This window comes from Chelmon rostratus, chromosome 5 (genome assembly GCF_017976325.1).
Source record: "Chelmon rostratus isolate fCheRos1 chromosome 5, fCheRos1.pri, whole genome shotgun sequence".
In the NCBI taxonomy this organism is placed as follows: domain Eukaryota; kingdom Metazoa; phylum Chordata; class Actinopteri; order Chaetodontiformes; family Chaetodontidae; genus Chelmon; species Chelmon rostratus.
The window spans coordinates 384,177-403,282 of record NC_055662.1 but is presented as its reverse complement, the minus strand read 5'-3'; the positions used below and the strand labels follow the sequence as shown (position 1 = coordinate 403,282).

Below are 19,106 nucleotides of genomic sequence, written 5' to 3'. Positions count from 1 at the left end.
GAGTCTTGTCTCACGTTCGTTTTTGTCTGTGATCCTCAGCGTCCTAAGTTTTTGCCCTTCTGCCTTATTGCCTTTTGCATAAGTGATTTTTGTTGTCAACCTTTTTGAGAAAGTATTTTGTTATTAAAACCAGCCTTTGCGCTCGCCCTCAGTTCGTGTCCTGTGTTCTGCTTTTGAGTCCTGAAAGCCCTGACAGCCCTGAAAACGGGCTTTTCAAGAAGGTAGTGTGTAAATTTCAGAATTGTATTTAAAAAACAGAAATTTTGACAAACTGTTGCTGTCAATTGCAGGAGTTGTTGACACTAGTTTCAAATCTGCTTTTACATGCTACCCTAGTGATTGCCTAAGTCATAGTGTGAAGCCATCAATGGTAGGGGTAGGGAACCTCCAGCCTCTGGGCCATAGCTCTCACTCAGACTCTGAGTCTGAGTGAGAATAAACAAACAAACAAACAAATAAATAAATAAATAAATAAAATAAACATAAAACAAACCTTATTACATGTCCTTGTGTGTCACTATGTAGCAGATATCATGGCAACTGTCAAGAAAACGAGTGTCTCCAAGAGAAAGGGACAAACAATTATTTCTTTTGTTGAAGCCATAGGTGATGAAAAGTGATAAAAAAGATCAATGTGGAGCATCATTTGAACTTGAAATACAGTTGTGCTCATAAGTTTACATGCCCTGGCAGAATTTATGATTTCTTGGTCATTTTTCATAGAACATGAATGATAACAAAAAAACTTTTCTTTCACGCATGGCAAGTGGTTGGATGAGGCCATTTATTATCAAACAACTGTATTTACTCTTTTTAAATCATATTGACAACAGAAACTACTCAAATGACCCTGATCAAAAGTTTACATACCCCAGTTCTTAATACCATGTATTCCCCCCTTTAACATCACTGACAGCTTGAAGTCTTTTGTGGTAGTTGTAGATGAGGGTCTTTATTTTGTCAGATGGTAAAATTGCCCATTCTTCTTGGCAAAAAGCCTCCAGCTCCTGTAAATTCTTGGGCTGCCTTGCATGAACTGCACGTTTGAGATCTCCCCAGAGTGACTCAATGATATTGAGGTCAGGAGACTGAGATGGCCACTCCAGAACCTTTACTTTATTCTGTTGTAGCCACTGACAGGTAGACTTGGCCTTGTCCTTTGGATCGTTGTCATGTTGGAACCCATGTGCAGCTTCCGGGCTGATGAGTGCAAGTTTTCCTCTGGTATTTTCTGATAACATACTGCATTCATCTTGCTATCAATTTTTACCAAGTTTCCTGTGCCTCTGTAGCTTATACATCCCCAAAACATCAGCGATCCACCTCCGTGTTTCACAGTAGGGATTGTGTACTTCTCATTATAGGCCTTGTTCACCCCTCTCCAAATGTAGCGTTTATGGTTGTGGCCAAAAAGTTCCATTTTGGTCTCATCACTCCAAATAACTTTGTTCCAGAAGTTTTGAGGCTTGTCTCTGTGCTGTTTGGCATATTTGTGGCATTTGCGTAGAAAGGGCTTTCTTCTGGCGACTCGACCATGGAGCCCATTTTTGTTCAAGTGCCTCCTTATTGTGCACCTTGAAGCAGCCACGCCAGTGTTTTTCAGACTCCTGTATTTCAGATGAAGTTATTTGAAGGCTTTTCTTTGCATCCCGAGCAATTTTTCTGGCAGCTGTGGCTGAAATTTTTGTTGGTGTACCTGACCGTGGTTTGGTTTCAACAGAACCCCTCAGTTTCCACTTCTTAATTAATGTTTGAACACTGCTGATAGGCATTTTCAGATCCTTGGATATCTTTTTATATCCCTTTCCTGTTTTATACAGTTCAATTACCTTTTCCCGCAGATCCTTTGACAATTCTTTTGCTTTCCCCATGATTTAGAAGCCAGGAATGTCAGTGCAGCACTGGATGAAAGATGAAGGGTCTGTCAAGAGTCCAGAACATCACTGACCTTTTATACACACAAACTGATTACAAGCAAATAGATCACAGGTGAGAATGGTTACCTTTAGTAGCCATTCAAACCCGTTTGTGTCAACTTGTGTGCCTATTATCAGGCCAAACCTCCAGGGTATGTAAACTTTTGATCACGGCCATTTGGGTACTTTCTATTGTCATTATAATTTAAAAAGAATAAACACAGTTGTTTGATAATAAATAACTATAGCACAACACTAACCACGAGTGAAAGAAAAGGTTTTTGTGTGATCATTCATATTTGTCTGAAAAATGGCCAAGAAATCATAAATTCTGCCAGGGTTTGTAAACTTATGAGCACAACTGTATATCTGTCCTGGTTATGAAAGATTCACGCTCTGTTCTGATGTCCACAATCACATTTATTTTCCTCGCTTCAGAGTCATGGAACAACATGAAAACTAGAAACAATAAAAAAAAGTTTCAGTAACCGCAAAACAATGTCAAAAACATATTTCTGTAACAGAAGTAACCAGAATGCTTTTTACTGTGTACACCTTGTTAAACCTGCAGGAGAAAAAGTTCATGAGCATAAAAGTCTTTTGTGTTGCTCTCGTATAGTGTCTCTCATTTCCCTCGTCTTCTGCTCAGCACTTCCGGTACGGTTCTCTCGTAAAATTTAAGCTCCTGTAGTTCAGTATTAATTCAGTTCAGCTCAGTCATGGACTTCGACAGACGTGGTGGTTGTCCTGGCTGAAGCTAGGAATTTGACACCTCTAGTTGTTGATGTGCTTGGATGTTGGACTCTGATGAAGCTTGTGGTTAGACTTTGATGTGTCAGACGTTTGGTGAGACTGGCTCTGGTTCTCTGATGGGTCTTGTGGTTGATTTGATGGGATCCTGGACTGTGACGAGTCTGATGGCTGGTAGTGTGAATCTAGATGAATTTTTTTCTGCAGCTCCTCAGCACTGTGGGCTAACATGATGCTCACCTTCCTCTGGTGAGCCAGGGCCTCCTCCTTGTCATTTAGCTACAACAGGAAACACATAATCAATAACTAGGGAGAAAAATGACTCTTTCTGGAGAAAAAGAAATTCTTAACAACAGAGTCTGAATCTCTTCTCTTTCTTTTCTCATGATTAAGATGAATGTTCTTCCTTTAATACATTTTTTCAGTTCCATGATTAACTTGCCCATCAGCAAAAATACTGGAAAAACTCATATTAAAGCTTCTATACTACACAGACTTATGTTGGCAGACTCACTCCTCAGCTTTAACATGTATGCCTGGAGTTTTGTTTTAAGGTCAGTGTCCTTGGGGATTTCCTCTTGTTCCTCAACATTACCTTTGCATACAGACTGGAGGGTATAGCTCTTACTAATGTTTCATTAAAAACCATGAGTGAGAAATTTGGGCCAATTGTTTCTCATTGTAGTTAATGACCTTATGCGATTGAAGTCAAAACAGTCCCAATCCATTTTGCTTTGTGGCACAGTCGAGTTATCTAGATCATAGCAGATATTTTTGATCATTTGGGTCTCTGCTCATTTCAGGACCAACAAAAAAATTTAATGTCACTTGGAGGTTACTTTTTCTTCTTTATTTACTATTTTGTTCTGCCATGAAAGCATGCAGAGTCTCATGAACAGGGAATTTAATGTTATTCTATTTCTATTCAATTAAGTCTCTTTGAGATTTTGAGATGAGGTTTTTAGGAGGAATTGTAGTAGCACTAACAACTGTATTACTCACCTTCAGACTGAAACTCCTTATTTCTGGCCTGTATGTGTGTGTATGTGTGCATTTGTGTAAAGGTTTTCTTTATGCATGCCCCTCTGTCAATAATTGATCACCAAAAACATTATCCCCTCAGATAGCAACCACAAGCAGGCCTCGGTGAGCTTCAAACAAAGTGCTTATTAGATTGTCTATCAGTGTCAACAGCTTTTGTAATTTTTCTGAAACAGAGGCAGTGATTAGCCATTTGTGCAGTATGAAAGTAAGTGTTTGAACATCTCTCTCATAATCTCTTCTTTCATTACACAGCTTGTCACACAACCAAGTGCAACATCATAAATGCCTTTGAGGAAAGACTGTCTGAATATGTGCACTGTTATTCCCACTTTTACATTTCATAGGGTCAAAAGTAAGTAGGTTTTAGCTGAGACAGAACTTTGACATACATTTTTCAAGGCTAAAATGAGGAAGAAAGAGGAAGAAGATAAAAAAAGGCTTGCCTGCTGATAATAAGCCCTCCCCTCTCTATGTTGCCAGACTTTTCTCCCCACTGTCAAGTGTGGCCATCCAGAACAGGTAGAAATACTACTGACTTTAGTCAGACGATGTGAACTAGTTTGTTTGCAGCAGAACGAGGCCTTAACATCAACAGGGAAGGGGAGTTTAGGGAGGTTTATGGAGGTGGCACAATGGAAAGAACGACATTGCAGAGGGCCAACTTCTCCAACAAAACGTATTGACCTCTGCAGTAAATTTCAGAGAGTCTCTATATTGTGATTTCTAGATAACAGACCTACAGATGCTAGAGGCAATACTAACCATATCCAGCAATCTGTAGAGAGTCTCTAATAGATCATCCGGCATCTTCACCTCCAAACTGGAAGGTAGCAATCCTCTCAACCTCTGGCTTACACTGTTTAGAGGACTCCTGTTAATGCCTGGAAGGGAAAGACACTTTCATAATGGTGACAATAAAAGGCACTTAAATAAGTACTAGTAGTACAAGTATTTATAGTTTTATGGGGAAATGAGTGACAGTCGTACACAAAATAACAGTAAATCCCTAGCTTTGACAGGGAAAAGTTGCACCCACATCCAAGAAAAATATTCAGCTGAATCACCTGAATCCCTTTTACACATGATCTACTCACATTTGGGGGCTAGAAAAAATATTTTTTCTGTGAACCATAATGTATTTATAAATTCCATTTAATTTGAACAACTTGAGTTCCAAGTGTGTGTCATATTGTAGTAAGTCTGTAATTAAAGTTACATTTTAAAAAGCATTTTTTCTTAAACCTGGAACTTAGTTGGTTAGCCTTCTAAATCTTGAAGAATTCCAAAGTTAACTAAAGTACAAACTACACTGGTCTACACCTCTAACTAAGGACAGTACAGGTTTAGAAATTCACAGAGTATGGACAGGACGCACTGCCTGACTTCAGGATGTTGGCCTCAGCCAGCAGCAGGATGTGCTCGCTTCGTTTCCTCAGCTGCTGTTCAAAGGCAATGCGAAAAGCATCAGCAACCATCAACGCCTCCTCTCTCCTTGAACATTGAGCATCCAGCTGGAAAACACACACACACACACACACACACTCACACACATATTTACACAGTTGTGGCATGGTACAGTCATGGCATAGCCTACTAATTTACTACTTTAACACCCAAATAAAACGTGTATATGCAGGTTACCCTGTTAGTTTAACTCATCTTGTCGTTGTCTATGAAAAGGTAATTACCTACAAGACATAAATATCAATCTAGCATTACACCTTGGCATGGACTAGCTAACTAACTCCTAGCAACTTTTAAAGAAGACAGTGTTGTTGGCATGCCATTGAGGAAATCACAGTGGGTAAATTTAGTTTATTTATAGACCCAAGCATCTGCTATTAACCCACAATGATGCCTGTAACAAGAAGACAGGAACAGAAACACAGAAAGAGCTGAATCAAGGGGAAACAGCAAACAGGGTGATAGAGCCGTTTATCTCAGATACAGACCCAAAATACACCCACCAGACAGATATACATATCCTGGTCAATTTCCAATTTTAATAAAGGGTACTCAAGGTCATTACATACTGTGGCAAACACTCGACTTTGCAGGGTTGATCTCTAAGCTGCCTGACATTTGTGACATGGCAAACTGTTGCCTTGGGAGACATTAAGGCTGTATGGGCTCAGATCATTGTAGGCAGGGTGGATGATGAATCACTTGGCAGATTGGACTGAATTCAGTGTCTATCCAACTGAACTGTGGAGAGCATTGCTGGCTGAATATCCGACCAAAACAGACCCGTAAGCCCTGAAGGTGAGCCATTCACTGAAAATGAGAATCCAACTGCCCACATCAACTGACAACTATAGAGGTGGAAATAAGAAACCGAAGAGGAATGCAGAAACAAGCCCAATGTTAATGATACTGTTCAGGAACTCAGTCATTGAGGCTCTCTCTCCAGCAATTTTGCAGGTTCAAGTTGAAGGCAGACAAACTGGAGTAATTTACACTTGTGTAAAGCAATAGCATGTTGATACATGTCCCTGATCAACTGTGGTCAAAACTACTACTATGATACTGGTTGGTAAAATCAGAAAACCCAGTTAAGGTTAAACTAAAATCAAATGTGAAACTACCTGTCCATCCACAATATCCACTGAAACCAGAAGCAGAAGACAATAAAAGGATTGGCGAAAGCAGGAGTGTTAATTGAGACACGGGATAAATCTAAGTATAGATTGGTACATGATCTAAGAACAGTACATGATGTCATGCAAGATTGACCTGTAGAGGTCCCCAAACATACATTAAGTCTCTCAAACTATACTACAATACTGCAAATCACAGGTGGAGTAACCTTCTAGGTTGAAGCTACTCCTTCTAAAGATCTTGGAGCAGAAAACTGTTGTCAAATTCCTAATGAGAGAAGTTATCCCACAATTGTGTTACAATTAGAAATAAGTTCAGACAATGGATCAGCATTTGTACAGAAAATTGGCAAAAGTATCTTACAACAGTTAAGAATTAAACAGCGTTTGGGAGCTGTGTATCATCCTCAAAGCCAAGGCTTGGTTGAAAGAATGAATGGAACTTTGGGACCATTCAACCCATGCCTGCAACACAGCTAAGAGGCCCTTGCAAGGGTCCTCTGCTTAAACAATTGCAAAGAGAACTGAAAGATAATATGAAACAACAAACTGCTATCCACAGATCTATTTATTTGCAGGAGAAAAAGAAGAGCCGAGTTCTAACCAGAAGATTGAAAGTTTGTTGCCACCAGATTAGGTGTACATTAACGTCTTCCAGGGGAAGTTGCATGAGCCGTGATGAGATGGTCCTTACATGGTTGTGCAAGCAACGCCAATAGCAGATCAAGTGGAAGGAAGCACAATCACCTGAGCCACTGCAGGGAAGTTCAAAACAAAAAAAAAGACCTTGCCCGCAGTCGGTAACTGCAGCCTGTGTGTGTACCTCTGAAGCACACAGCGGCAGGAGCAGAGCGTAAACGGATGGGTGAAGGATGGACATAAGAAGGTTTTTCAAGAAAGTAAGCATTCATCACTGCTGGTAGCAACAGTTAGTTAGCTCAAACCCCCAGCTGACAGCAGAAATTCCCATATAGTTAATAAACCAAATGCTCCGTGTTTGACAAACAAAAACCTGGCTTGCGCACACACGACAGACAATCTGCGCACGTCTTACCTTTGTGGTTTTGCGGTCAAAAGCTACATTCCAGCTCTGAAAGAACGCTGCTACTTAGCTGCTGCTAGCTAGTAGTCTGAAATGCATTGTGAAGGTCCTGGTTGTATATAGAGTTAAGTATGCACTCTTTTTTTACCACTATCGTTGGGGTGACTTCCTTCTGGAGCATCAGCCATCAGCCGTGTTTCTCACTTCACGCATGGAGCTGGGCTCACATATGATTACCATCAGTGGATAATAATAATACACTAATAATAATCACTCCACCACCTCTATTGACGTGTAGGAGTCAGGGCAGAGATGCACAGGGAGTAAGAGGGGAGAGACCTCTACTGGAAAGGTGAGTAGGAGAGAAATGATTAGAAAGTGTGTATATATAGTTCTTGAGACATTGTCTGCCATTTTGGAGTGCCTTTCTGCCATTAGATCCCCCATAGCTGTTAGTCTCAGAGCAAAGCTCGATCAGTTCTCAGCAGTCTATGCACTACTGATGTTTCAGTCACTTCTGTCTGTAACTGAAGGACTCCACAAGCTCCTTCAGAAACAGTCTTTAGACCTGGCAGAAGCTTTGATCTGCAAACAAGCAGTGTGTGACACATTTGAGGACAAACGCACAGATGCATTTGCCACAGAGCTGTATGAGAGAACCAGAGCCCTGTGCCACACCCACAGTATACCTGAGCCAGGTGCCAAGACAAGGCATAAACAGAGGAAAATGGAGGATTTTGTACTGGAGGCAACGGCAGGTTCATGCACTGAATTGAACAACTCTGGTTGGCGAGCTTGAGCTGTAGATGCAGGGCTACTAAAAAGCATCCAGGCATGCAGTCCTAAATGTGAGAACTTCTTGAGTGAATCACACTTGAATGAACTTGCAAAGCACTACAGCATTGACCTGAAAACAGAGGAGGTTCTGGTGGCCAGAAACTTTCTTGCCCGGAAAACAGAGGCTGGATGTCTACCAGAAGATATATTGTCTGTGCACAACCTCCTTGACTCAGACATGTTTCCCTCTCTGAAGGCAACCATCCAAGTTGCCCTAACAGTGCCTGTAAGCAGCTGCAGGAGTGAAAGGTCCTTTAGTGCACTGCGTCGGCTGCATTCCTGGCTGCGTCAAACAATGGGTCAGAAAAGACTTCACAGTCTTGAAAAAGACGAGCTTCCTCTGAGTCACAACAGAGTGATAGACCGATTTGCCACCCTTAAAAACAGACGGCATTCTTTGATGCTTCCATCCACCAAGTAACTTGCAAGTGTAGCCATTTTTTTCGTCAGTGATGTGAACACACTGTTACTGTGCAAACCTCTGTTTGTTGTTGTACTGTATTTAACACAGACTGAAATAATAATAATGAATAATTTCTCAGTCTTTGTTGGCTGTTTGTGAAGTTTTGTACTTGTGCACTACTTTCACGCACATCCTGTGCATCTCTTGGGGGCTAAGCCCCCCTTGTTCTTAAAACCTAGTGACGCCCCTGATGCCAAAGATTCTGAACGTGAGCATCCAGAAACTGACTTAGCCACCTTGGAAGGAAGCCAGAGCTAGACTAGATATTGTGCCAGCATTGTCAAATAAGCCCAACCATGCTCTAATTGTTTTCTTGTGAGACAGATGATGTCAAATTTAAAATGAGAGAGCTATACACTACGTGGAGATGAGAAGTCAGCGTATCCATTCCAACTGAATTAGGAGTAGGGGAAAAACAAAGAGAAGTAGTAGTGTTAATAGACAGAACTCGGTTATTTGGCAGGCAGAAAAGGATTAGAAAGGGGATTACATCAGCGTGTGGTAACTGTAACTATGCATACTTAGCCCGGAGCCCAGAGTATACTTAGACTGCACAGCTACACATAAGAAATGTAGACACTGCTCAAGGAGTCCAAATAATCCTCAATCTGATAGGAGTAGAAGACATGGTAGGATTGAAGTGTGAATTAGTGAATGACAAGATAAAGGTACACATCCAGCTCAAGATCAAATTTTGTAAGAAAATATGAGATTCAGGTAATAGAGAATATAGGACTAGATTCCGAAGACAATGTGTAGGTGAAAGACCATGTTTTCGGTGTATCAACCTGGAACATTGTCAGATGTGGTTTAAGAGTTTAAAGAATCAACCAGTTGGATTTATGGTTTATTACGGTTCATGCACTTGAATTTAAAGGAGGAAAACTCCATCCCCTGGAAGAATTGTGAAGTACTGGAAACTAGTCAAGAAGTGAATGACAATGCTACAACACCATTTACAACCAGTCTTAATATAGCCATCACCACTACAGGTAACCCTGCAACCATCTTTTTTAACAATTGCAGCTGTTACATCCCCAGCGCCAAAGACTACTTTAGGTTTAAGTTCAACTACTCCAAACACAATATTGGCGATAAGAACTAGTTAAGTCTTTCTCTCTCTCTCTCTCTCTCTCTCTTTCTCTGTCTCTCTCTCTCCCAACCAGTCAAAGCAGATGGCCGCCCATCCACAGCCAGGTTCTGCTTGAGGTTTGTGCCTGCTAAAAGGAAGTTTTTCCTCGCCACTGTTGCCAAGTGCTCGCTCATGAGGGAATTGTTGGTCTCTGTAGATGAAGAGTTTGGTCTGTACCTGCTTTATATGGAAAGTGTCCTGAGACAACTTTGGTTGTGATTTGGGGCTGTATAAATAAAATTGAAAATTGAAATTGAGATAAACTACTCCAACATTAGCTCTGACTACCCCAGCTCCTGCACATCCAATTATAACCACAGTGACATCCATTCCCACTTTGACATATATGCACAACTAGTTCATCACTACTCCTGAAATCACTACTACTTCCCTAATGACGACAAGTTTAATTGTTCTCATTAGTCGTAAACAAAAAGGGGGGACATAGGACATAGTTGGGTGAAAAATGTAAAACAGCAAGAAAGAGTCAAACCTGTGTAGCGAAGTGTGAAAACTATGACAGATAAACTCTTTGTGATCTGATACATTTGCAATAACAACACCATGCAAGGAATATGAATTAAAGTGAACTAAATGTGTGCCGTTGTAATGTTGAAATATCAGCTTGGTTGTAGAATGATGGCAGCTGGGCATCCTCATCTGGATGTATGCATGTTTGCAAGGTATATAAATAAATGTAGACAAGATAGGACCGGACTTTGCTGTTGAACATCTCTATGTGCTGGGCTCACTGAATGAAGTCCCGCTCTGGCTGCCTCTGCTACACCTTGTCATCAGTGTCATTTCTCTTCACAACAGCCTGATGGATGGACTGTTGTTGTTTTGTGTCTTTCTGCCATGTGACCATACTGCCATCTACTGTTCATGTATGTTAGTCCTCTGCAATGCTGGTGCATGCTTATTGCTCATTCATAAAGGTATTTTATTAGTACTAATAAAAGGATTGTGTAATCTCCACTCATTTAGTAGTAATGCTAGGAACCATTCATTCCATGTGGCATCCATATCCTATATATAATAATTTCTTCTTATTCAATATAATATAAATTTAATGGGTCATGGTGGAGGATGGAAATGCAACTTTTGTGCATAAACTCCAGATTAAACACTTCAAAGTCTTATTAGGGAACTATTCTCTTCTCAGGGTTGAAACAAAGGGAGGACTGAGAAGAACCCTGACTGGTGGTAACAACCATTACCATACCCACGATGAACACTCTGTATTGCCTGAGGACAAAAACATTTGCTGCCTTTTTGTTCTTTCTCTTTTGGTCATTTTCTCTTTCCTTTTTGGCTTTTCTGGGGCCAAGAGATGGAGAGCAATTTAATCAAAAAGTCATGACTTTTGATGTCAGACTGATGAAGTGGATTCACTAAATTACTATAATTCTTAATTTTCCTCTTCGGAATTATTACTTATTTATCTTCCTCATCCCCCAAAACAAGTGCAAAACCAATAAAAGATCATTTCCCTACAAAGGACTGGTGTTACATCTTATGAACAACAACAATGGTTTGAGAGCAAAAAGAAGATCAAGATATAGCTTGGCATGGATGAAGTGGTTAGATGTAGTTTACCTCCTGCTGTAGCTGGATGAGCTGCTTCCTGCTAGCAGCAGCAGTCCGACTGCATGGGCAAGCTTCAGCAACACCGAGACACTGGCAAGCCCCCAACACTGCCATCTTAGAAATGATGAAATTTTGATGGCATTTGTTAGAGGATTTATGAAAAAACTGTGTTTCAAAAAGTTCATGAGAAAATCAGTTTGGTAAAAATACAGGTGCCCATAAAGAAAAGATCAGGAAGCAGAGGAATCAAAGAATCTCAGAAAAGTTTGCTTAGTCTAGAATTATGAACCAAAATGGCTATGACTGTCCTTCTTTCTCTCTCTCTCTTTCTGTAATGTTGATTGGCGCTCTCTCACCTCCAGAACACTTGCGTCCCTCTCTGGACTGTATTGAGGTTTGGTTCCTTGGTAAGCTCTCTGCTCCTTCACATTGAACATGGAGAGAAGCTCCAAGCACTGCTGACTTAGAGCTGCAAACAACATAGTTTTTGTGATAATGACTAAACCAATTCCATTTGCTGACAAAGACATGTTTGGAGCCAGATCAATGACATGTGGTTGAAAGGTGTAGAAAAAGCTTGTAAATGAACCTTAGGTTAAGATGATTTAGACTGTTGGTGATGTGTAAGGTTTAGTGAGTGAAGTCATTGCTTTCAAGATTGATCCACTTTGCTTCACACATAGAGATAATATGTGCATACATAATGATTCCACATTATTTACCAGAATTTTCTGCTCGGAGCTGTTGGATCTCACTCTGTCTTTCCTCCATGTTATCAGTCAGAGTCTTGTTCTCACTCAAAATTCTGATTACAACAACAACAACAATAATGTTACAATACAAGTCAATGAAAATACCACAGAAATGAATGAATGTGGAGTGAATCTGACCTGCTGTATTTCTGCTCCCAGGACTGCTGTGACCTTTTCATCTGTACCTGGTTGAAACTGAGTTCCCACTGTAAGCTGTTCACCTCCTGCAAGAGATGGAAGCAACAGATCATAATTAATATATTTCAAGTTGTTTCACAGGTTCATAAACTCATTATCACATAACATCAAGTCATGTGCATCTACTTTAACTGTATATGAGATTATAAACAAAACAGTAATGTAAAGCCCCATTACTTTTCAATTACAAAATATTGTCATGGCATGTTCAGACTAACACTGTGTTATCCTGTCTCGTGCAGCTGACTTGGATCATCACGTATGGAAAACAGAGGACTGCTTTTTTATACTAAATGAAGTTTCAAGATCTTGAAACAACCACTTTCTTTCATAGGTTAAGAGTTTAGTAATCAATCTTACCTAAACAAATTACCCACCAGTGTCTGAAATCTTATTTTACTGGCCACTACAGAGTAATAAACTTTAAGGGAATAGTGAATGAGTGAACAAGGAAGGGATTGTGAGCACTTGTTATGAACCATAAAATCAAATCCTGGCTCATGTCAAATCACCAGCAATCGAATCAAGCTAACTCAGTTATCCATGTACAAAAACATGGCTGGTTATGTTCAAATGTTGTGTTGTTTAAATGAACATTGTGCTAAATTCTTTGTTTGTCATTCTTGACCAATTTCATATTTTCTAAAATTTGTCATAGAATTGATCAATTTTGTGATGTGTGAGGTGTTAACTTTTGTCTTTGATAAAAAGTAAAGCCACAATTAGCTCTTGACTGTTGCGTAGAAACCTGCTAAATTTAAAGCAAGCAGAGTAAGCCCTTATTTGAGCAGGCTGCACTTACCTTCTCCAGAGCTTTGGCCCTCTCCTCACTTTTCTGCAACAGACTTTTAGTGTGACTTGTGGCTTTGTCAAGAATGGCCTGTGTGAAGAAGTATAGTATTTAGTTAAGCTTAGTTTTGTTTTGTTTTTTACCTTACTTTGGGGTGTGCAAAAAAATCGATTCAGAGAAGAATCACGATTCTATTCTATCTTGGCAGATTCAGAATCGATTTACATTTTTCAGTCTTGCGATGCTGCCATTTTCCTTTTTTCCTGCCATGTGTTAATTTGCTGAATCTCATAGAAACTCATGCCGGTTTCCGCCCCGGCCCACCTTGGCATAAGCAATAAGCAAGTGAGGTGTGTATTATGGAGAGACCAGGAGCCATGGAGTATGTTAAGCTGGGCATACACTGTATGATTTTCAAAGTGTTGTTTCATTTCAACTCCTACTGTATGGGTAAATCGTCTGCAATGTAAAGCCAAAGTTCACGATCGTGAAGCCATGACCTGAGTGCTCACATTGCACGGCCCGCCGGACCCTGTTCCCACAGGAGCAAACATGGATGACATGTTTCAGACTGTCGCACCGGAATGGAGGCTCGCAACCACCGACATGGTGATAGTTACCATTAACACTGCTAACATGGTAGCGGCTACACATCTTAAAACATGCCAAGTGTTTTGCACACACCGTCAACACTGTGGCACAGAGAGCTATAAAGCCGCTTCCTGTGGCACGGCTGCTGGGGAGGATTTGGAGAATCACAGGACTTTTCCACTGCAGCGCCACCGCAAATCATGCCCTTGAGCAGAAGTAGAAACCTCTGGAGCTACCAGCCCAAAAGTTGAAGACAGATGTGGCTACAAGATGGAATAGCACGTTCGAGATGATGGAAAGGTCCCTCAAGCAACAGTTACTTTAAGTAATTGTTCTATCCAGACCATAAGTGTAAAAAAATGTTTTACATCTTAAAGGATAACTTTCGTTTTTTACAACCTGGACTTTATTTGTAGCATTAAATACGACCATTTAGACACCCAGACAACTTTGGTGGCATTTGGAGTCGTTTTGAAAAAATTAGCCCCAGAAGAGCGGCGCGTATATCCGTATAATGCGAGTAATTGGGGCACCCGTGCGTAGCCTCTATAAACGCATAATCTGCGGCGAAACTCGTTCATATTCCAATATTTTGTTATGATATGCTGGCGCTATTCCCCTCTGAGCCCGTGGTGGCATGTTATCAACATCCAGTGTCTCTAGACAACTACTTCTGACGTGGATGACGTCATTTTCGAGCGCCGCGCGCTGCGAGCAACCAGCCACAACACGGCTAACTCTACGGCGGTCGGCTAGTTTAGCTGTAGTTTGCGACTGTTATTTTTCACAAAATGGATGAATATTTTTCCGACTCTGAGGTGGTGGACGATGACTTTGTTTACGATGGACGTCCTCACCGTTTGAGCCAGAGTGCACGGAGGAGGAGCTCGTTGAAAGGAGGACGCGGAGGCAGAGAGAGGAACAGCTGGTCAAACAACAACAAACGGCTGCGCGTCCACGAGTAGACGGTAACTGGTGGTGTTCTTGTGGACAATGTTCATCGATGACAACAGAGGAGGATGTGTCAATAAACGTCTGTATTACATCACTGGAGGATTTCCGCGCGATGATAAACCGGGCTGTGGTGGAGACGTTTTTCGTGTCCCTAAAGTGACCCAGCCAAAGCCTGCAGGACCAAGTGGGCAACTTCCGATTGAGTAAGTAGCTTACACACGAATAGATCGTTTATTTGCCTTGGTTTTGTTTGCCAGAAGTTTATCATTGCACGGAAATCCTCCAGTGTTGTGACACAGACATTTATTGACACATCCAGACGCGTATCTCCTGGCCGCAAGTCCCACTCTGAGCAACAGAGGCATTCCTCCTCTGTTGTCCTCGATGAACATTGTCCACACGAACACCACCAGTTACCGTCTACTCGTGGACGCGCAGCCGTTTGTTGTTGTTTGACCAGCTGTTCCTCTCTCTGCCTCCGCGTCCTCCTTTCAACGAGCTCCTCCTCCGTGCACTCTGGCTCAAACGGTAAGGATGTCCATCGTAAACAAAGTCATCGTCCACCACCTCAGAGTCGGAAAAATATTCATCCATTTTGTGAAAAATAACAGTCGCAAACTACAGCTAAACTAGCCGACCGCCGTAGAGTTAGCCGTGTTGTGGCTGGTTGCTCGCAGCGCGCGACGCTCGAAAATGACGTCATCCACGTCAGAAGTAGTTGTCTAGAGACACTGGATGTTGACAACATGCCACCACGGGCTCAGAGGGGATAGCACCAGCATATCATAACAAAATATTGGAATATGAACGAGTTTCGCCGCAGATTATGCGTTTATAGAGGCTACGCACGGGTGCCCCAATTACTCGCATTATACGGATATACGCGCCGCTCTTCTGTGGCTAATTTCTTCAAAACGACTCCAAATGCCACCAAAGTTGTCTGGGTGTCTAAATGGTCGTATTTAATGCTACAAATAAAGTCCAGGTTGTAAAAAACGAAAGTTATCCTTTAATTTTGTATGCTTAATAACTAACACAAATCTGACAAGTACAATCATGTATGTGAGTCCTAAATCAGTGAATCCTTACATGACTCACACATATACACAAATGTACATGCACAATATATGCTTGTGCTTGGAGTGGGATCCTAGCTTATATATACAAAAGATAATAATAAGGCAATTTGGAATAATGCCAGGCCCATATGTAGTGTCCCCCTCCCTTATCTAAAAGTCTGTGCTGATCAGCTGACACCCATCTTCACACAGATCAACAAATCACTGGAGCTGTGTGAAGTTCCCTCATGCTTCAAACACTCCGTAATAACTCTGGTGCCAAAACAAAATCCTCCATCTGAGGATTAAATTACTACAGACCCATCGCCCTGACATCTGTGGTTGTGAAATCCCTTGAGAGACTGGTGTTCACTTAGCTGAAATACATCACAGGCCCCCTGCTGAACCCGTGCAATTTGCCCACCGGGCAAACAGGTCGGTGGAGGAGTCATCCCAAAAATCCTCCACACGACACTTATTCAGCTCACAGTGACAGCCTCCACCTGTAAGTGCGTTGCAACTTTCCTGACAGACAGGAAGCAGCAGGTGAGGCTGGGGAAAATCGCATTCAGAACACGGACCAGCAGCACTGGAGCCCCTCACTTGTACACAGGAATAATCCAGGCTGTTCTATGCACATCCATCACCATCTGGTTGGGTCTGCCACCAAACAGGACAACAACAGACTGCAATGAACTATATGGACTGCTGAGAAAATCACTGGTGCCATCCTGCCCTCCATTCAAGACTTACACACCTTCCGACCAAGGAAAGGGGCAAGAAGCATCACCGCAGACCACTCACATCCTATACACAACCTGTTCAAACTTCTCCTCTCTGGAAGGCCCTACAGATTACTGAAAGCCGAAACAACCAGACACAAAACAGAACCCTCTGACACCTAAACGTCCACTGGCTGGCCATTATAATCCATTAATGCACAGTTTTTAACATGCATATTCATCATTCACCGTCACTCAACATACAAGTACCTGCAAATACATTTCATTGTATATTTTTGCACTACTTAACTTATTGTTCAGTCTTTTTTTTCCTATGGAAATACACTGAATGCAAATGTTAAACTAGAGTCATATTTCTTTAATGTGCACACATATTTGGCCAGTAAAGCTGATTCTGATTCTGACGATGATTCCGACATGTAAAATGCTCCAGTATATATGTGTGTCTCTACCTTCCCTTGTAAGATCTTCAGAGCTTCATATTTGCCTTCAAGGTAACGATGTGCCACCTCCAGCTCACAGCACAAAACATCAATCACCTGTTAACACAGCAGAACCATCAGTTACAGCTGGAGCCAAGTGCACAAAGTTACAGTATATCAACTACAGTTATTCTTCACTTTTCCTACCTCAGTTGCTTCCTGTAGTCGGCCTTTTAGCTCGTCTTTGGACAGCGCAACCAAGGAGTCTGCTGATTTACAAAAAGTGCACTCATGCATTAGAGGTAATAGAAAATGTATATGTGTCTTTTCTTGCAGTTCTTGGAGCTTTATACATTTAGAGCAAAGTGATTTCCTCAAAACACTTGAAAAATGCTGTCATAGGCACAGCACTTGGGTTTGTGGGTAAGCCTTCTCCACTATTGTGGTGAGTTGTGATGGTATGGTACCGATAAATATGCAGAGCACAGCACTGCACCCAAAGTTCAAATTAGTTGAACTTTGGCTTGAAATGTTATTGTTTCTGAATATACTTACACACCAAAAGCCATCATAATAATGAGACCAAACTGAGAACACATAGCCAATTAACCCAGCATGAGAACTGGAAGTAGGAAATTTGAAAATCAAAGTTAAAATTTGATTGAAATTAGAGCATTCGATGGTATCCTGCCTGTATGATTTCATTCTTGTTTAGCTCCTTTGTGACAGTAAAGGGTGAGTTCTCATTCTTACCAGCATGTGACAGCTTCCAGCGGGCTCTCTGCTGTGTGTCTGCAGTTTTCAGTCCAGGAATCCAGGCTGCCTCGCCTATCTGTGTGCTCTGTCTGAGCCACTCTGCTTCAGGTAGCAGTGTCTGTATGACACTAGTGAAGCTTTGGCTCTTCTTCCTTGTGGAGTTGGGTGCTGCTCTGACTCCCATTCCGTCACCCAGGTCTCCATCCACCATGTCATCATCCAACCTGCAGGCCTCACTGACCTCCTGCATCTGCACCAGCTCAAACCTTACATTACATTCATGTACAATGTGATGACATTTATTTGTATTATCCCTTGTGTTTCACTATGTTGTCAGTAAGTCATACCTTACCCTTTACATGTCAAAAAATCAAAATAGATCACAGCACCTACAAACAAATCAAAACCTCCAGTTTGTATTGATTGTCCACTCCACACTTGGATAAATCTCCTTATAAAGTCCTCATACTCATAATCATCACATCATAAAATAAATTATATATATATATATATATATATATATATATATATATATATATATATATATATATATATATATATATATATATACATCATAGAGGTTTTATTATTCATTTTCTGGATTAAACAGACATGCCTCTCTGGTCATTTTATAATGCCTTTTTGGTCTTGGACAGGGGATCGGGTCATTACTCAGTACCTACTGTACCAACTAACTTCTTGCTGTGATACAGGTTAGCACCATGTGTTCTGTTCACCAGAGCTGTCAATAGTTTATTAACATCTGGCCTGAGGTGAAAAGTTGTGAAAAAGTCACAGAATGTCGAATCATTCTAAAGATCACTGATTTTTTTCTTCTTCCCCAGATTTTGTTTTGTGAATATTTAGAGTTACAAGGAGGTAAAAGTCATTTTATTCCTTGGACAAATACATAATTCCAAGAAAAGTCAAAAAAACAAACAAAAAAAAAGTTATTGAATTTTTTTCTGTTTGTTTTTGTTTTTAATATGTGAAATACTTAATAACATTAACCATGGAGGCTGGATTTTCGATAGGCTTTGGCAATTTGTTATTCATCCAGCTCTGCTGACTTTTCTAGTTGAGTTATATCATCCAGCTCTGTGTTCCAGTGTTAGCTATGAATCACAGGATTAGTCTCCAGATCACTTCGGCCTGTAGCTGATTCATTTATGAAAAAACAAACAAAACCTGAACTACAGGCCTAACTTATTTGTTACAGAAATAACTTGTGGACTGTAATTTAAAGTGGACTTTCCCCCTCAATGCTGAGAATGTTCGTTTCTTATTAATTACTTCCTCTTACCTGTAACTTTCAGCGAACTTTATATTCCTTGTCGCTTTAAAGGCTTCACCGACACTGAGACAAAGATAACGTGAAGTAAACTGTTGTCTAAGTTTTACTGAAGAAGTAAGCAGCAAGAACAAATTCGTGATATTCCAGTTCCGTATGACGATGATGTGACAACCCTCC

General features: G+C 41.0%; 1 protein-coding gene across 6 annotated transcripts; it reads right to left on the bottom strand.

Annotated features, from left to right (window-relative positions):
* Window positions 1-2,318: 2,318 nt before the first annotated feature.
* On the bottom strand, window positions 2,319-19,075 carry ccdc125 (coiled-coil domain containing 125). 6 transcript variants are annotated; one of them, XM_041936272.1, is made up of 13 exons: window positions 18,939-19,075; window positions 17,988-18,024; window positions 17,633-17,901; window positions 17,087-17,148; window positions 16,910-16,996; window positions 13,124-13,201; window positions 12,262-12,347; window positions 12,094-12,176; window positions 11,728-11,840; window positions 11,381-11,485; window positions 5,086-5,221; window positions 4,473-4,591; window positions 2,319-2,945 (listed from the first exon to the last, which is right to left on the bottom strand). In XM_041936272.1, exons 3-13 carry the CDS (start codon window positions 17,883-17,885, stop codon window positions 2,691-2,693), a joined length of 1,377 nt encoding a protein of 458 aa, XP_041792206.1. In that variant the 5' UTR covers window positions 17,886-17,901; window positions 17,988-18,024; window positions 18,939-19,075; the 3' UTR covers window positions 2,319-2,690. The 6 variants fall into 6 exon arrangements, with proteins under 6 accessions (XP_041792206.1, XP_041792205.1, XP_041792204.1 ...); XM_041936271.1 differs by having other exon boundaries at window positions 17,633-18,024; XM_041936270.1 differs by lacking the exon at window positions 17,988-18,024.
* Window positions 19,076-19,106: the final 31 nt, after the last annotated feature.

Bases quoted from the DNA above. Each gene is read 5' to 3' on its own strand.
- ccdc125 (XM_041936271.1), bottom strand. From the start codon at position 17,885: ATGCAGGAGGTCAGTGAGGCCTGCAGGTTGGATGATGACATGGTGGAT. The intron at 17,149-17,632 runs GTAAGAATGAGA...TTTGTAAATCAG, and splicing joins CTGGAAGCTGTCACATGCTG to CAGACTCCTTGGTTGCGCTG. The intron at 5,222-11,380 runs GTAAACTACATC...TGTGTTTTCCAG, and splicing joins TCATCCAGCTACAGCAGGAG to CTGGATGCTCAATGTTCAAG.